This window comes from Glycine soja, chromosome 5, assembly GCF_004193775.1.
Source record: "Glycine soja cultivar W05 chromosome 5, ASM419377v2, whole genome shotgun sequence".
NCBI classification, from domain to species: Eukaryota; Viridiplantae; Streptophyta; class Magnoliopsida; order Fabales; family Fabaceae; genus Glycine; species Glycine soja.
In genome coordinates, this window is record NC_041006.1 from 38921587 (window position 1) to 38940783 (window position 19197).

Sequence of the window (19197 nt, forward strand, 5' to 3'; positions counted from 1 at the left end):
AATATAATACCCTTATAAACTGTAATTAATACTATAATCATAATATTAATTATAATGTTCAACACTCTCTCTCAAGCTGAAACTTATTAAGCAACCAGCTTGTTACAAGAAAATTTATTCTCACTAATAGGTAAAAAACATAACAGAAAATGGAGTTCCACAAAAAAATATTTGAAAGGACAACTCAAGGATGTTGACGAAGTCAGGGAATATTGCTTGAAAAAGAGAGAGCTGGAAAACACATCAGCCTCAAAAGGTTCAAATAAGGTTCTGAATTTTTTAAAACCAAAAGTTGGAAGCTTCAGAATCAATGATGGAGACTCAACAGGGGGATAGAGAAAAAAAGAACAACAAAAATGGAATCGGAGGAAGACAAGCACCATGGTGGTAGTAGGTGCACCTAGATTGCACTGGAGGTGCACCTAGATTGCACTGGAGAGGAATAGATCTGACAAAACGTGAAAAGATTAAAAAAGATGGCTGGAGAAGGTGGTGGCACGTGGCAGCTTTGATGGTGCCAAAGAAAGGTGGGCTTGGCTGGCGATGAAGAGACGAGTCTAGTGGTGCTAGCAGTGACAACTTCTGCACAACGAAACATGGTTCACCGGATAAGAACACTTGCCAAAAAATTTGCTGGAAAACAGAAATAGTTCACTGGAAGAAGGGTAACGAGTTGAATGATACACCAGAAACTGGAAAAAGAATGATAGAAGAAAGGCAACGAGCAAAAGGGCTCACCAGGGCAACGAGTAAAATGCTCGTTGGAAAATAGGTGATGAGCAGATAGGTCCATCGGGACAATGAGTCATCGGAAAAGTGATGACAACAGGTGATGATCAAAAAACTTTCCGAGAAAGGAGAAAAGGGTCATCACAAAGCAGAAGCAAGTTCCCGAAATAAATGTGACGACCATAAAAGTCCCCCAAAAAGCAAAAGCATATGAAAGAAGTTTGGCATAAAAGATGTGGCGAGTATAAAGATCCACCAGGGACAGTAGGTCCCCGATGGGCTATCCCCAGTGGGGGATGATTTTCTTTACTTCCTCAACCTTTTTTGATATCATGTTAAGAAAATAATATCTGGTAATTTTCATTGATATGAAGCAGTGAATAAATACATGATCATTTCTACATCTTTTCATAATTATTGAGGAAAAAATATAAAAACAAAATCACAAATAAAAAAGGAAAAAATATATAGAAATTTTGATCAATTATAATTTAAATTCAAATTATATCTAATCCCTACAATTAATGGATTCTAACAGTTTTTCATTCCCATTCACATAAGAATACATACTATGATTTACATTTCGAACATGCATGAATATGACATCTATAGGATGACCTCCATCTTGAAAGTTTTTTAGTATTTTCATATGATATCCATAATTCCTCTCAATTTTTAATTCAATACACAAATTAACGTTATGTTGATTATATGTTGTGTAATATCAATGATTTTCACATAAGGTGGTAAAATAATGTCTTTAGCGGTTACATATCCATGACCTTTGAAACAAATCGACGCATCTCGATTTCCATATAAATTACTTCTCAATACAATTTCTTTCAAATTCATCAAAATTTCATGTAGTATCAAGTTTGTCAAATTTAAAACTTTTGTGTGATATGAGCGATAAGTAATTGGTGGAGGGAGTCACTAAAAGAAAGTCTGAAATTATAATTTGGATTTAATTAATCTTGTAATTATATTGTGATGTTAAGTGTGAGAATGTTATCAAACAATAAAGAATTTAAATGTTATTAAACAGATTTTTCAGAAAGTGAGAATAATTTTTTTTTTGTTACTTTTGTTCTGCTGTAATATTTATTTCACAATCCATCATAAAATACAAGACTAAATAATTTGATTCTTATTCAATTTTATTGTTGGTGAGTTGTATCACATGACAGATAAGTATTTTATGTTTCACAGGTTTGTAGTTTGATTCTTTTACCATGTTTGTTTCATGATAAGTTCATGAACATTTGATAGAAAAGGGAATTTTGTTATTGATAGTTGATAAATAAAAAAGAAAATATACATAAAATTTAATTTTAAGCAAAATAAATAGTCTCCCTATGAAAACTTCCATATATTGTTATGACATAGTAGGTGACCAAAATTCAAAAATTGTGCAGCATAAATAGCTCACAATTAGCCAATTGCGAGCCCATAGATAGTTTTAGAAATTATAATTTTGATTTAATTTTTGCTTATAAATAAAGTGACGGATTTTTAAATAATCTTCCAAGGAGTTATAATGCCATACTAAGTGAGAGGATGTTGTTAAAACTATACAGAGAAGAAGCATTATTGAAATGTTTTAATACCAAAGTTTGTAGAAAGAACCGGAATAACCTATTGTTTGTTGCTTTTATTTAGTAGCTTCAATAATTTTTTATAGTCAAGCATAAATAGATGGATGATTTTTTTTTATTCATATTCCAAGTTTTTATGGGTGAGTTGTATCACATCACAAGTAATCTATGTTTCACACGATTGTAGTTTGTCTCTTTATAATGTTTATGTTATAGTAACCAACAACAACTGCCTAATTGTGAGCCATTAAAAAAATCCTAGAACCACAACTTTCATTTAGTTTTTGCTAATAAATAAAGTGACAGGATTGTAAGAATTATTAAATAACACATTCTAAGGAATTACATTGTAAAGTTAAGTGAAAGGATGTCGTTAAAATTACATTGAACAAAAACATTACTTAAATGTTATATATAGTACTAAAGTTTGCATAAAGGATGTGAATAGTATTTTTTTGTTACTTTATTTATGTTTAATCAATTTTTCATAGTCCTGCGTAAAATTGAATAAATAATTTGATTCATACCCACATTTATTATTGGTTAGGTGCTTCATGCGACGGGTGACCAATCTATGTTTCACATGTTTCGTTTTTGTTTGTAGTTTGATTTTTTTTATAATATTTGTGTTATGATAAGTCTATAAACATTTAATAGAAAAATACTGGAATTTTGTTTTCGATAGTTGTTAAATACAAATAAAAATATACATCTGTGTTATAGAAGAAAACTTTTAGTTTCGCATTATGGAGCCGATTACATTTGATGTTTGAAGTACCTTTGCATGATTCATACTAAGTTAACTCCTATTAGGTACAAAATTAAATAAAAATTGTCATTTCTGTTTGTTAATCCCATGCAACGTAGGGGTAAAATATCTAGCTAGTATAATAAATTAGATAACAAATTTCATTTTTTTATGTTTTAATTTTGAAAATATTTTTTATATGTGTATATAAAAATAAAATAAATTTTCATATGTTTTTTTTCAGGATAAAATAATTAATTACTCATCAATCTAATCAATCGTGTCACATAGAATATTAATTATTTGATTTTAAATAATGAAAGTACAATTGACAGGGTTGCGTATGGTAAAAAAATTTAGTTTCTTGTAATATGGTGAACGAAGATTTAAAACTCTGCTAAAAAAAAGTGTTCACATTAGTAAAGAATGATACCCTGTAGAAAATAATAATAATGGTTGTGCTATTTGAGCGCATGTAAAATTGACATTGTGGTGAAAAGAAAAAGGATTCTTAGATCAAAGAAAATATAGGATGTTGGGTAACCACAATAGATAATTAGTTAACAGTTTTATTTACGTGCACTCGATTAATTAATACGATTTTTTTTGGTAAATGTAATTTTTAAAATTATTAATATATAAGTCAATAAATTTGACAGACATAATAATTTGTGATAAAATAATAATATAAAAAACTTTTATGCATATATTATTTACTCATCAAACCAATCTTGATTATGTTAATAAACGATGCACCAAGGAATCTTACTTTATTACGAGGGTAGAGCATGCATGATAATAAATAAATAAATCACGTTTTATATTTAATATCACTTGTTATTGTCAAAGATTCCAATTAGAAGTGGTCAAGAGAATTATTTATTCTATCATCCGTGCAGTTTATGTATGACTATTTATGTTATTTATAATACAATTTTTTTAACATAGTATTGATATAAAATATTTATCTTTTTTTTAACTACGTCAACATATTATTTAAAAAGACTAAATTTACTATTATTTGAATTAACGACTTATTGATTATAACTAATGATTTGAATTGTACATATAAAATATTCAGAAAACATAAATTATATACGTCTTTTTGTTTTAGTTTGCAAATTAAATTTCACAAACTAAATTCAAATTGCAAGGGCAAAATGATGCTTAATTGTTTATACCAAACGTTCAGAGCTATAACGAGAAAAGGGAAGAAACCAGAAGTTTTGATTAGTGAAATGCTGTTATTTTGTAACCATTTGCGTGCCAATTTAGCATCAGATAATGTAGTAAAAATCAAAGTAGTAAAATGTTGTACATTATTTTTCAACTATTTTTGTTCCTTCTATCTTCTTTACTTCTGTTTTTTTTTTTTTTTTTATGGTAACAACGACGGTAGTTTTTTATACTAAAAGTGTGTGTTGCTTATCATTTACCGCATCACCAATTGGTTGCCCATAGTTTTAACACATTCTAGTATTCTACGCTAAGAGCATATTAAATTTAAACTTACGTTTGCATTATTTGGTTACATGTTAAAAATGATCACTAATTGAAAGGTAGCGAGAGAAATAGAACAGTATTTTTTGTGTATCCCTTTTTGGAAATTTCGAAAATTGAATGTCACTTGATTTATGTGAAATGAAGGCAACTAGAAACTAGTTTTTTTTTTTTTTTGCTTTTTTTACGAGAACTACAAATTGTTGTTGTGAATAAAATATTACATTGTAGTATTTACCACACACCATTTTTGGGAGGATTGTTGCTTCTTGCACATCTCAAGTTGTTTTCTGCACTCTCTTTGGGATGTTTTTTTTTTTAACCTTAGGGATTAGTCATTCCAAAAGTAAAAAAGGAAGTGCTTGAATCGACTATTCCGAAAGATAAAAAAGGAGTGCTGAAAGCAACTGAGAAGTGCGGGAAGCAATAGCCGAAGTTGAAATGTTCCGATGAAATGGACCTGGATAATTTTTAAAATTCAAACATCATGCATCCTTACCAAAAACACACACACAAAAAAGAAGGATTTATGAACCTCATCTGTATTGGTAGGATTTAATGTCCTAATAGTTTATACTAGAATAATCTATTAGTTAAAGGAAATTGTTAAAACAAACCTTCCATTATTATTGAATATACTTTATTTTCTTATTTTTCGCTTTAAATATCTCCATCTCTTATCTTACCTTTCCTCTCTTTTTTCCCCCTCAAACCTCTCAGATCTCACTAAAAAATTGTAGAGTTTGTTTTGTGTTGTGTTATAACCCTCCTTGTTTAGTACCCCTTGGTGTTGTGTTATAACCGTCCTTGTATAGAGTTTGTTTGGTGGTGTTATAACCCTAACCCTAAATCCCCTCCAATCCACATACTAACTCAGCATGAAACATTCGCACCCTCCGAAGCCTTTTGTTGCGTCTGGTCATCCTACAAATTGATATTGTACTAAAATTAATACAAAGGGGACGTTTGTTTATTACATTTATATTCCCATTAAGAGGGGAGAGAAAGTAATATTTTCATAGAAATGTAAAAATTTATTATTTAATAAACATATAATTTTATTTTATTTTATTTAAACTACTTTAAATTTTAAAAATTATTTCCATTAATATTAAAACGTAACAAAACATTTTTTTTAAAAAAATATCTAAGAATGATATTCTGATGTTATATTTATGAGAATAATATTCCTAAAAATATAAAAAATATCCGTGAAACCAACATCTCATAAGTTGTACCATCAAACTCCATTTTGATACATGTCTGTCATAGCAAAATCATAATATCAATTAACACATATCAAATGCTTCTTTGAAACTTGTGAGATCCGTGTAAATGAATCAGTTAATTGTGCTAATTTTTATCAGTTTTGAAAAGAAAAAATGATTTTCATGTTTTCAGAATCTATTTCTTTCCCTTTTCCCCTTAACAATTAATAGTCTTTGTTCCATTTGGAGTAAGTTTTGAGAGAGGTGTGAGGGGAGCGAGGGATCCTTCTCCAACCAGCAACTCAAGACCATATTGCATAACTAAACTAATGTATTCCACAATATAATTTGGGTTTAATTTCAATGCAATTTCTATTCATGTATTCTACAGCCTAGCAACGTAAAAAAAATAATTGGGTAGAAGAGTTTCCACGAGTTTTACAATAACAATGGAGACTTCTATATCACCTTAGAGTCTTTCATTTTCTCCCTTTTTGTCATTAGAAGAGTTTGCACCTGACTCTTTCATATCAACAGATTAAACGGTGTTAAGCTATGAGGGGAGCACGGTATAAAAAATGGCGAACATTTAGGAGGAATTTTTTGGAAGTTTTAAAAATGAAACACTTATGTAATTTCAAAAAATCTCATGAGAGATTTGTGTAATTTCCTTTTAAGTGGTTGTAAGACTTAAAAAAAATAATATAAAAAGGAAAATAAAAATTAAGTGAAATACTACTACTTTGTGACTTATATTTGTGGCTTATTATTTGAGAAGTCATTATCTTTCTTTGTGTTTTACACAAATCATGTCATTTTAAGTTTTTGATTACATAGACAAAATATATAACATAGCTAATCGTTTAATACTTGATTGTTATATAATATTAAAATAGAAAGTACTTATGAAGTAGATAACTTGAGATAAAGACGTTTAACGTGACTATCTACTTATTTATAAGAAAAATGAAGTTACACAAAAAAGAAAAAAGATTAATTATTAATTTAAACCTCAAATTATTTTAAATGATTGAATTTAATTATCAAGTTATTAAAAATAATTAATTTAATTTCATAATTTTTAAAAGATTTAATTTAATCACTAAGTTCTTAAAAATACATTAATTTAATTCTCAAAATTTTAAAAATGAATCAATTTGGTTTTCAAAATTTTAAGAACTATTAAATTAAAATATTTAAAATAATTTTGAAAAAAATTAATATATTTTTAAAAACTTGAGAAATAAATTAAATTTTAAAAAAATCTAGAGATTAAATTAAATCATTTAACATAATTTAGAAATCAAATTAAATAATTAAGAAAAAAAAACGTTGCTGACGTGACCGATCATTAGTGACAGTAGGCTAAGAAGGAGTTCGAATGACGCCAGAATAAGACGATACAGAAGCAGCCACTAAAGCCAAAGCGCTCCTCTGACTGTATCTTATTCCTTTGTCCATTTTCAAGCATACAATACACTTGAATTTTGATTTCGCAAACATGAAACATGTATCCTAATTTGTATTGGGATTAACAATTTTGTGTTAAAGAAATAACATAATTTACGCACAAAAGAATTTTAGTTAATATTTTACCAAGACTAGGCATGTGTATCATGTATTTGAACGGCATAATATTATATATATATATAGAAATGTAATATTATTTTTATTTGAAGAAGAATAAAGAAAAAATTATTCGTTAAAAGTAAAAAATGTATTATTTTTCATTCAAAATTTGAATTAATTTCCTTCCTCAATCAAATAGAGAGGAAGTATCTAGATTCAAGACTAGTGTCCTCATTAATTCATTTAAATTTTCTGCCCCCTTACCATGTGTGACGTTTCCGTTTTGCCAGAAACATGTATGACTGTGGTAGAAAATCTAAAATCTAAAAAAGATTTCATAATTGAGAGATCCAAAAGCCATTCTTAGTGGCAAGCCACTTTGGATTGCACTTGATCGAGTATAAAAACAACGAATTGGAAAAAGGCAGCAAGTGTTTGCGTGACGTTACATTTGTGTGTTTGATAGTAATGAAATGAAGCCAATGCACCCCGAGAATATGAAAAGGAAAGTCACTAATAGGTCGACCAACCATTCTAAAATGCAACCACCGACATTATTGTAGCTTTATGGTTATATATATAAGAGTCACTCATTCAGCTAATATTCTATACAATTATTTAAACTTATCTTGACTTGTGAAATTATTTCTTATTGCAAATTTTAAAGCACGTAATCCGTTCCATATCAGCAATTTTATCCATTGATGATTATTTATTGTCCTTTTGGTGCAATATGTTTATTCAATTAATCAGACGTGAGCAGTTAGTGACGAAATCAGCTGGCTCCTCACAAATGTAATCCGAAAGAAAACATAAATAAATCAAAACATTGTAATTTTATATATCAAATTAATTAAAGCATGTTTTAGAATTAATGCATATACGTTTTTCTTCTTCTTAAAAATAATATTTATATTGACTATAAAATATGTTTTGCACCAGTCCATATAATAGGGAATAAAGTACAGTTAGTCTAGCTAGGTGATAGGAATATTTCTTCTTGTTCCTTTAAAATTTGGCTAGAGGTGAGTAATCACTTGCAATGGCTGTGACACTCTAGTTAACAAGAGTGTGAGTAAAGAGGTGAAGAAATTGGATAATGACATATATTTCTAGTGATACTATACACCTCTATATACTGTGTTCATTATCTTGCATTGTGATGCCATTCTTGCCAATAAAGGAATGGTATGCAGTTCCAACTATTTCTTTGACTTCTAAGGGTTGTCATTCAATATTTTATTTTTGTAGTCCCATTACTGTGTGTTTTTTTTTTTAATGTAATTCTATTACCGTGTTAATGAGTATAATAGTGGATGATTCAACTATCTTATTGGGTCTATTACATGTTCATCCGACTTCTATTGGAGAGTCTGGCCTTATTTAGGTGTTAGTCCATAATAAAATATTTAAAAAAATGTATTCAAATTTTTCTTAGTCAGATATACATTTTTTTAATAATTTAAAATAATATTTTAGTTTAAACTCCTTAAATTTTACAAATAATCTACTCTTATAATATAAATTAGAATACATAATTTGAAGAGTGAAATATTTTCTCCACTTTTTCAATTAAATATTTATAATATTTTTTTATTTTTTTCTTCTAAAAATGCATTTCACGTACTATTCTTGCAATTAGCCAAAAAATTTCTCTCTTAATCATGTTAAACTACCATTTCAACTATCACATTTTTGTCTCTATATGCGGTAGAATGTGTAGAAAAAAGAAACACTGTTAACGTGTAAAACAAAAGGAAAAGAAAGATAAATAAAAAATGTAAAAATTGACAATATTAACTTTGTTAAGTATAAAAAATATAATGTGAACAAGTATTATTTATCATTATATTATCACATGAAACTACTGACAATTGTTGCATTTAGTTTGAGAAATATACATTGATCTAATAGTAATTTTCCAGCTTACCCACAGTCAGATAGGGGGAGGCATTGGCTCTTCTCTTCACCTTAGAATATCTCAGTCATCTAATTTATTTTTTAAATTTAATTTGATTCTTTATAGTTTTTTTTTTCAATTTAGTTTTTTATTTTTTAAATTGATACAATTTGATTCTTTAGTTTAAATAATAAGAAATTATAACGGTTCAAAATCATTAATAAGTGTTTTTAACTGTTATAAATACACAATTTTTTTTAAAAATAATCAGTTTTAAAGATTAGAAGACTAAATTGGACAAAAAAAACTAGAACATAAGATTAAATTAGTTTTAAAAATTAAAAGATTAAATTAAAAAAAATAATATTAAAAGACTAAATTAAACCTAAAAGTATCCAGGATATTATAGGGGAGATGTACAGTCACCTAATGATCAACGGTCTACGGTGTCGAAGTCAGGATAATTCGGAATTTGGTAACATTATTATCAAATATCACAGGCTTCTTCTGAATTTAACAAACGTTAATGTTTGCTTTGTTAAGAGACAGACAAATAATGTTGGTCATAGCTTGGCAAAGGTGGCCTATTCTCATGCTAGTCCCTATTTGTTTGATGTTTTGCCCAATTGTATTGTTGCCCATATGAATAGTGAAATAATATAAGCAAACTTTATCTATAAAAATAGAAACAAAAAATTTCCAGCAGCTTAATTAACTTGAGCAGAATGCGAGAGTGATTCTTCTGAACACTGCAGTAATTCTCACTATTACACTAAATCATTGACAGTTGTGGAGTCAGTAATTTTTAAAGAGTTTATTTCTTTTAATTCCTAAATTCTTTGGATTTTTATTTTTAATCCCCAATCATACCTGGATAGAGTTGGAGTGGAGTAATTAGTTCCTTTATCGTCATCTTATCGAATTTTGCCTAGAGCCAATAACACTCGATTGGAATATTTTAAAGCTTGGCATGGAAGTTATGTATGATATCAGGCTTCTGGGATGAGGTTCGATTCGCTGGTTATGTCATGACATATCTCAATGCATAACGGTAGCAAATTGAGTTGGTAAGAATATTGATTTCATAACAATCATTTAACACTTCATTAACTATATAAAAATCTATTGATTATAAAAAATATAATTCATAATTTCCCGAATCATAATATTGGAGACATGTGAAAAAACTTGTCCCGGAGTGTTTATTGAATAAGATTTTTCTGTGCATAAGCTTCTTCGACTGTTGGCGTAATCGTAAAATGATGTCAGCGAGGGAGCCCCACCAATCTGCAGGATCTACCTGGTGCGCACATTAGTGGTAGTGGAAATGTGACCAGCATGAATACGTTGATGCCATTGCTTTCTTATTCGTGTGTGAAAGCCTTGACTCTCTCTAGCACAACACAAATCACACAACGTCAACATATAAAACAGACACGCACAAAAATACAACCCTCTCTAATTTTCAATACACCACGTCTCCATACCATTCCTTTTTTTTTTTCATATTAAATCCAATTAAAAAAATAGTGGCACCTATTTTCTACGCATTAATTATAATTCTATGCTTTCGCCTTGCCATGAATGTGATGGGAGATTAGGGTAGGGTTGGCAATTGGATAATAGTTTGCGTTGGGAATTTGGTTCTGTTTTTTTTTTTTTTGGTGGTGAGTCACCAATGGAAGGTGGAATGATTTTTGCGTGAAAAAATGCTTCTCACTATTTCTCAAAGTAGCTTTCAAAGGTTCGCCATATTTTTATTATTAAAATAAAAAAAAGAATTCCCTTTCCTTTTCTTCTAATTTTAAAGATTTAACTGCCGAGGAAAACGAGGAAGGACCAGATACGAGAGCGAGATACTAAATACATGACAGCTCTTTTATGTTTATGTTTTTTTTTTTTTTTTTGAACTAGTTGCTTGTGTTGTGCGCTTTCTATGATCACCTTCACCGGTACTTTCTTCTCCTGCTTCTATAATCATTTTTTTGTTTTTGTCTTTGAAAAAGTGTGCATACCGGTTTTGGCTTTGCTTTCACGTACGTACCAAAAATGATGATTTTGGTTGTTGCCTTTTTTTGAATGAGGACTAGTAAGTAAGTATCCTAGAATCTATCTATCTATCGCGCGTGTTTTAATTGTTATCTATCTTTGAAGGAATTAAGAATTGATGCGTATTTTGTGCTGCTTTTTGTACTTGTGCATAATCTGTAGTATTTACTTGAAGTCCAAAGTTTGTATTTGTTTACCGTACCTTTATCATTCTCGGCTACCCCTTTATATCTTTTTGTCACCTAAGCAAGAGAACTAGTAGCATGCTTGGTTTCACGTTTCAAACGTAATTTTAAAAAGCTAATTATTACAGCAACTTTCACATCCCAAACGTGATTCCTTCTTTATGAATTTCCAAATACGCTATAAGTTGTAGAGCTTATTCAACTCTAACATGTCTACAATATTTGACGCCATAAACTTTTTCTTCTCTGGTTCAGTCCCTACCAAACACAATTGTCCACATTTATGGGATATTCAGTGGGGATTGAATTGTTTAATCAGCATTTCTTAAAATGCATCCACCCCCTTCTTTCATTTAATCCAGCTTCTAGATTGGTTACATCACAAGGGAGGCTTGGAGATTTCTTTATTCTTCTGGTCTTACCAATCAAATTGACCTTTTTTTGCTTTGCCCCGGTATGATTCCTTGTGATCAACGTCACTTGTTAATGGTGCATGCAATATGAATAAGTAGTGTATGGAACAGTGCCACCATAAGGTTTCTTTTGTTGTATTCTTTCTTATAACATGGTAGCAGCGGAGGATTTCTGCACCTTTACGGCATTTTTCTTATGGTGCGCTAGTGTCAATCTTTAAATATCTGCCATTTTAATTCTTATTTGCTTTCTGATTATTTTATTATTAGTATCTAAGTGAGCTCTTCTTTAATGCATTTTATGATTGACGCAGTTTTAAGAGGTTTTATTAATTCTTAACAGAAGCTTTCTCTATATGTGTATGCACCAAATCGCCGCACTGATAAGTCCATAGAGCATGGATGCTACATCCTCACCGTTTGTTTCCTCAAGAAGAATGGGTGTATATGATCCTATCCACCAAATTAGCACGTGGGAAGAAAATTTCAAAAGTAATGATACTAATAATTTAACTGTATCCACATCCATAATTGGGGAGGTGGACATGAAGTTAGATAATCAGTTTCAGGTGCAAGTAAGTTTACCAAATTTATACCTTGTCTTTTGCAAATGATAATGCCTATTTTGCCTACTAATGAAGTTCTTTTTTGCTGTTAAATACCTAGTCAGAGGATGATACTCATGGAATATTTGGCACATCTGTGAAGTACGACCAAGACACTAACAGACTTACTGATAAGGTAGAACCATGCTATGTAATACCCCTTTATCAGATACAGCACAACTAATTCGGAATAGTTTCTACACTGGAAACCTTTTAAGTACTTTCTGCATGTGAAAGATTCGGTTTAAATTGCCTCTGAAAGCAAATACTCATGTGCTTAACTGCAGAACAAGTTTCTTTTACCATGAAATTTATATAGTAAATGTCATAATTAGTTATACTCTCACTTTGCTAACCTCAATATGTAGGGTGTTCTGTAATGTGATAAGTTAATTTAAACAATTAAACCATTTTGAACTTAAGGAGTAAGGACTTAATCTTGGTGATATTCCAGCATGGAAGGGCACACCATTTACTTTTTTCTTCTGCCTCCATTTTTAGCTTTATGTAGAAATTGAGTGACATCAGAAAGTATTTTAGACCCACATTTTGAACTCTTTAAGATATATGCACTGAAAAATTAGGGGTCCTCTGCTTCCGATATTGGATGTCGGGCTCGTATTCATACTTCTTCTTTTATGCTTATACGGAGAAAAAAAAGAAGGAATTTAACATGTTGAAACATGCAGACACAACGACGTCTAGCACAAAATCGAGAGGCTGCTCGCAAGAGTCGATTGAGGAAAAAGGTTTGAAGGTTTATGCTTTGAAAGATACACTAAACATGCAACAAGTGTATACATATACTAATATTCATGTGATTTCTGATGTTTCTTCACAGGCATACGTGCAGCAGTTAGAATCATGTCGTTTGAAGCTCTTGCAGTTAGAGCAAGAGGTAGATCATGCAAAACAACAGGTGTTTACTCCTAGTTTCTGCTATGGATCACTTTCTATTACTTTTTTTCCCATTCTCTTGTCAATCTCTTGAGGTAACATAACTGCAGGGATTGTATATTGGCAACGGATTGGGTTCTAATAATTTGGGTTTTGCTGGCTCTGTAAATTCAGGTTTGTGGTCATTAAGCTGCTAGTGCTAGATATTGTGATTTGTTGTCACTACTCCTGATTTTTCTGTTAAATGTGGTTACTGGTTATTACATATCTCGGTCATTTGTTGCTCTCAGTTCTAAAATTAACTTTTTTTTTTGAGAAGACAGTATTTTTACCTATGCCTAAATCACACTGCCCTTACAAACTGCCCTCACGACTTACTGGTTAGAAAACTTTAGTGCCTAGAGGCACCGTTATATTTATTTAACTACTTGAGTTGAAATTTGCTGCCAAACTAGATTATCTAGTCTCAGATGAAAATCCTGAAAATTTGTGTTGTATTTGTTTTACCTTTGTCTATTTACATTGTTCGGATGTTGTACAGGCCCATACTCTTAAATTGTCAATATGTTGATACTATAAATATAAGCACCATTACGCATCTTGAAAATGAGTGTTTTATATCAGTTCTATGTACAACTTTCTGTAACAAACTGCAACTCTTAGTTTGTCTAGTAAACATCAGAATCAGATACTACATTTTGGTTGATATAATATCTTTTTCTTGGATTTCCTTAAGTATGTTTTTCTTGGATTAAACTCCTTTTTCCAACTATTTTAACCCTCTGAAAATACCCAATTTACAGGAATAACCCTTTTCAAGATGGAGTATGGAAACTGGGTGGAGGAACAAAATAGACAAATTTTGGAACTGAGAACTGCTTTAAGTTCTCATATCGGTGACATACAGCTCGGGACACTTGTACAAGGCATAATGAACCACTACACCAAACTCTTTGGCATGAAATCTGCTGCAGCAAAAGCAGATGTTTTCTATGTTATGTCTGGTATGTGGAAGACAACAGCTGAACGATTTTTCTTGTGGATTGGAGGATTTCGCCCCTCTGAACTTCTAAAGGTGATGCTTAATATCTAACTAATTAAATGTGAATTTTATTCAATGAGCTAATTTGATTTTTAATTCAAAAACTAGGATGTTATCCCAGTCAGCTTTTCTGCTTCTGTAACCAAATGTTGTTTTTAATGGATGCATGCAAATTCACAATAACATGCTTTGCTAAAGGCACAATCTTGATTTCATTTTATTTCTGTTGCCGTATTTCCACTATAGTATCATGTAAGGTTGTAGTAACAACTTTATTTTATTTTAATTTTAATTGCAGGTTCTGGTCCCTCTAAGTGAACCTTTGACAGAGCAACAACGGTTTGATGCCTATGGCCTTGAAAAATCATGCCAGCAAGCAGAAGATGCCCTTTCTCAAGGTATGGAAAAACTTCAGCAAATGCTTTCGGACTCTGTAGGACCAGGACAACTAGTTGAAGGAACCCACATTCCCCAAATGGATACTGCAATGGAGAGGCTAGAAGCTCTTGTGAGCTTTGTGAACCAGGTAATGCATATGCTTCACTTTATTCACACCCATTTACTTATCAATTTAATAACTTTTCTTTCCGTTGCGTTGCATGTCATCTCAATCAAAGATGCATTGCTGTTTTTTTTTTTAGTATGTGCGCTTAATTAGAAAGATAAACAAAAAAGTGTTTTGGATTGGGTAAATTGGCTTTTTTTATTTCTAATTTTTGTATGTTTGAATAGTGCCATATCTTATGTGGTGCGTTATAAACTCCATGATCTGGGCCATATAATATTGGATTAGATGAAGTATATTGCAGTTGAACAGTTAAAGTGATTTGCAGCTATTATTTTCCTTCTTATACATCCTCAAATTATACGCTTTAACTAAGTGTGTTTGAATGTGTTGATAGAATTGAGAATTTGATTTTATAAAATTAATTTTGAAGTGATATGATATATGTTTGAATGTCTTTATTATAAAATTAAGTTAAGAATAAAATTTAATATAAAATTTTGAATTCAATGTACAAATTATTTAAAATTAATTTAACCCAAAATCAATTCTAGATCCATAATTAATTATAAATTCTTTTTTAATTTAAAATCAAACATATGAAAATGTATCTAAAATCAATTTTTTAACATAAAACTAAACAAAACTGTACATATGTTTGCTTCCTATCTTTGACGGGATTATCCAAAGTCCAATTGAAAGTAGCCCTTCCTAGCCTCTGCATAAAATTTAAAATGGTCGTGGAAAACGTCTGGGAACACGTGTAAAAAACATGCAAGCAAACACTATGTAAATAGATGTGCCGTGAAAACAGACCTAGCTGAAAAGGGAGGTGGTTTTGCTTTGCCCGTTGGCCGTTTTACCGTTATGTTATGCTTGCCTCCACTATACAAGCTACGACAACATATTCTTGTTTTGTACTCTCCAAAAATCGGAGCATAGGCCTGTGAAATAGTAAGGAATCTTGTTCCTTAAATGAGTTGTTTATTTTTTCTCCTTTCTTTACATAGGAAAAAAGAGAGGAAGTTGTCTCTTTTCAAGGTTAATGCGTGTTACAAGTAGAGACGAAGCTAAGGGAGAACATGGGTATGCCACATGCATAATTCTATAAATAGGGGGTAAATGGGACAATGTATTGTAATTGGGTAGTTAGAGTCCGTTAGAACAGTTGTGGAAAGCTTTGTATATTACCCTTATTGTGAATAACAGAAGCATCAGATTTGTTGGCTCAATTTCCTCTATTCTTCTATGCCATCTTCTCTCTATTCTTCCCCAATTATCCCTTGGTACCATCGTTGGTATCAGAGCTCGACAATGGCAGCGATCAAGGAAGTGGAGGAGCGAAGGTGAGTATCGTGTCCCAACCAGACTTACTCGTCTTGATTTTCCTAAATTTACACAAGATGATGTCACTGGTTGGCTATCAAAATGTGAGAGGTTTTTTTCTCTTGGAGGAAAATAAGGTTACCATGGCTAGTATAGCACTAGATGAAGTTTCCTGCAATTGGTTCCAAGGGTGAGAACAGGGTATTGAAGGTCGTGGGACATGGGGTATGTTGGTAGAAGCACTTCGTATCAGATAAGGGTCCATCTTTGAAGATCCAATGGAGCAATTGATGCAATTGAAGCAAGGAGGAAGCTTGAACGAGTATCAAGAAGAATTTGATGCACTGATTTGTGAGGTGAAATCGAGTGAACAACAGAAACTGAGTTGCTACATGGCATGGCTAAAACCTGAAATGGCAGTTGGAGTGAAGTTGTTTGGGTCAAGAACACTTCTTGAAGCTACTAAGTTGGCCAAGTTTCAATTCCATCAAATTCTAAGGGAATTTTGGGAAAACCTAATATGCAGTTCCATCAAAGATTGACACCGAAGGAGTTGGATAAACACAGGATCAAGGGTCTTTGTTACTTTTGTCATGAGAAATTTGGGCCAGGAGATGATTGCATTCAGAGAAGGAAAATGTAGGTTTTCCTTATGGAGGTAGAGGAAGAAGAAAAAGTTGAGATAGTTGAGGAAATTGAATAACAAGAGGAACCTTTGATATCCTTAAATGCAATTATGGAAAAGGTGCAGGCAATTAGGGGGTAAGGCAATATTCGACCATGAGGGTCACAGGATGGATAGGAAAAAAAGGATCTTTGTACTGATTGATACAGGCAGTACACACAATTTGCAGTTGGAGATTAGGTTATGTTAAAACTTCAGCCATACAGACAGTATTCCACCCATTTGAGGAGTTCTAAAAAATTGTCGCCAAGATACTTTGGACCTTATGAGATATATTACAAAGAGTAGGACAAGTTGCTTACGCCCTCAAGCTCCCAGCTTCATCTAGAATTCATCCCACATTCTATGTATCATTACTTAAACGTTGTCCCAATTCAAGCATATCTTTGCAACAACTATCGAATGAGTGGGGGCATCTAGAATTTCCAAAAGAGCCTGAAAGAATACTGGATAGAAGGATGATACAGAAGAAGCATAGAGCAGTCACAGAAGTATTGGTGAAATAGAAAGGGGAGTTAGAAGAAGAAACCACTTGGGAGACTTGGTATGAACTGAAGAAGAACTTCCCTATGCTTGTTTAAGCTAGCTCACCCTTGAGGACAAGGGTGGTGTTGAGGGGAGGGTACTGATATGCATAATTCTATAAATAGGGGTAAATGAGACAATTCATTGTAATTGGGTAGTTAGAGTCCGTTAGAACAATTGTGGTACGCATTGTATATTACCCTTATTGTGAATAATAGAACCATCAGTACGCCATTGTCTCCATGCTCGTGATATTTTGCACGAACCAATTCAAATATTTAGTTGATTGAAGATGAATTAAATTTATCACTAAATTAAATTATGAATGATCTAAAATGTCACTACATTTGTTTTTATATGGATAACTTACTAGCTATAGTGATATTTAGTTTTTGAAGAACCAACCCAGTGACAAATTAAACTAAACTGGTAATAAAATCTTTAGAGATTAAGGATCCATTTATTACAGATTAAGTTTCCTTTTTGGTGTGGGGGTATTGACAATTAAACTATTAAAGTGTCTTAACTCTTAGGTAGACAGAAAAGAGTCTGTAACAATGTATGAAGGTAGAAGAAATATATGCATTAAGCAAAAGCGTAACAATGTATGAAGGTAGAAGAAATGAGACAAACAATTTTAATATGAAAAACCTTCTCAATACAAGTAAGGAAAATCTACTTGAAAAGATTCACCGTCCTCAGTAAATTATGTTGTTTTTTTTTTTCTAACATCAATTATGCAGAAAACTCTAACAGAAAACAATATTGATCCAAACAATAAAACATTATTTTCCATCTAAAACAAGTTTAGAAAGTATACTTTTGGGCTAACTAAAGTAAACTGTATGTGAAACAGGCTGATCATCTACGACAAGAAACGTTGCGGCAAATGTATCGAATACTTACCATACGTCAGACTGGTCGATTTCTGCTTGCTTTGGGGGAATATTTTCAACGCCTGCGGGCTTTGAGCAAACTTTGGGTTAATCGTCCTCAATTTCCAGGACATGCTTAGTCAGTCATCAAACATTAATTCTAGCAAAACACCCTTAAACTTATCATCCTGTTCCGGCTGCTCGCATTTTTCCAGCATTGAGAAGTTGTAAATACGTGTTTATTAAGGTCATGTAAAATGTTAAATAGTACACCTGCGTGTTTTTAAAACTGCATAATCCTTTTTTCTTTTCTTTGATAGAAATAATTAAAGAAAACTACTATAATGCAAGTTAAATCTTTAGTTCGTTACTGAAAGGACGTGCCTACTGTCAATTTAATATAATTTATTGTCACCCCTAATTCAGCAATTCGTCCAAAATACTCTTTTCATCTTTGTTAATCATAATTGCCGATAAAAAAAAATCTAATTGTTAATAATAGGAATATTTTTAATGCTGAATAAATTATAAACTTGAACGTAATAACTTGGGACAACTTTAGTACAAAATTTTCACATTAAATTTTGAATTGTTTATCATTATTCTTTTCACAAAACACTCTAAAGTTTATATAATTGATATTAGGAGTGAGAATAGACCAGACCGACCTACAGGGCCTACGACCTGACCTATAGACCGATCTATATATATATTTATATTATTTTTTGGGTACCAATATATATTTATATTACTTTTTAGGCACAATTAATTATTTTTTTGAAACTAGCACACTTTGATTACACATTACTGCTCCATAACTTCCATCCTTATAATCAAGTAA

At 31.3% G+C, this 19197-nt stretch overlaps 1 protein-coding gene across 10 annotated transcripts; it reads left to right on the forward strand.

Annotated features, from left to right (window-relative positions):
• Positions 1–10973: 10973 nt before the first annotated feature.
• On the forward strand, positions 10974–18732 carry LOC114413151 (transcription factor TGA1-like). 10 transcript variants are annotated; one of them, XM_028377377.1, is made up of 9 exons: positions 10974–10993; positions 12240–12471; positions 12563–12637; positions 13191–13250; positions 13343–13420; positions 13509–13572; positions 14202–14473; positions 14739–14966; positions 18338–18732. In XM_028377377.1, the coding sequence occupies exons 2-9, from the start codon at positions 12295–12297 to the stop codon at positions 18494–18496; spliced, it is 1113 nt and encodes a 370-aa protein (XP_028233178.1). In that variant the 5' UTR covers positions 10974–10993; positions 12240–12294; the 3' UTR covers positions 18497–18732. The 10 variants fall into 10 exon arrangements, with proteins under 10 accessions (XP_028233178.1, XP_028233175.1, XP_028233180.1 ...); XM_028377374.1 differs by lacking the exon at positions 10974–10993 and adding an exon at positions 11066–11201; XM_028377379.1 differs by lacking the exon at positions 10974–10993 and adding an exon at positions 11066–11201 and having other exon boundaries at positions 12285–12471.
• The last annotated feature ends 465 nt before the right edge of the window (positions 18733–19197 follow it).

Coding starts and splice junctions, on each gene's coding strand:
- LOC114413151 (XM_028377377.1), top strand. CDS start 12,295: ATGGATGCTACATCCTCACCGTTTGTTTCCTCAAGAAGAATGGGTGTA. Junction 13,251..13,342: donor AGAGTCGATTGAGGAAAAAG/GTTTGAAGGTTT, acceptor GTTTCTTCACAG/GCATACGTGCAGCAGTTAGA. Junction 14,474..14,738: donor GCCCCTCTGAACTTCTAAAG/GTGATGCTTAAT, acceptor TTTTAATTGCAG/GTTCTGGTCCCTCTAAGTGA.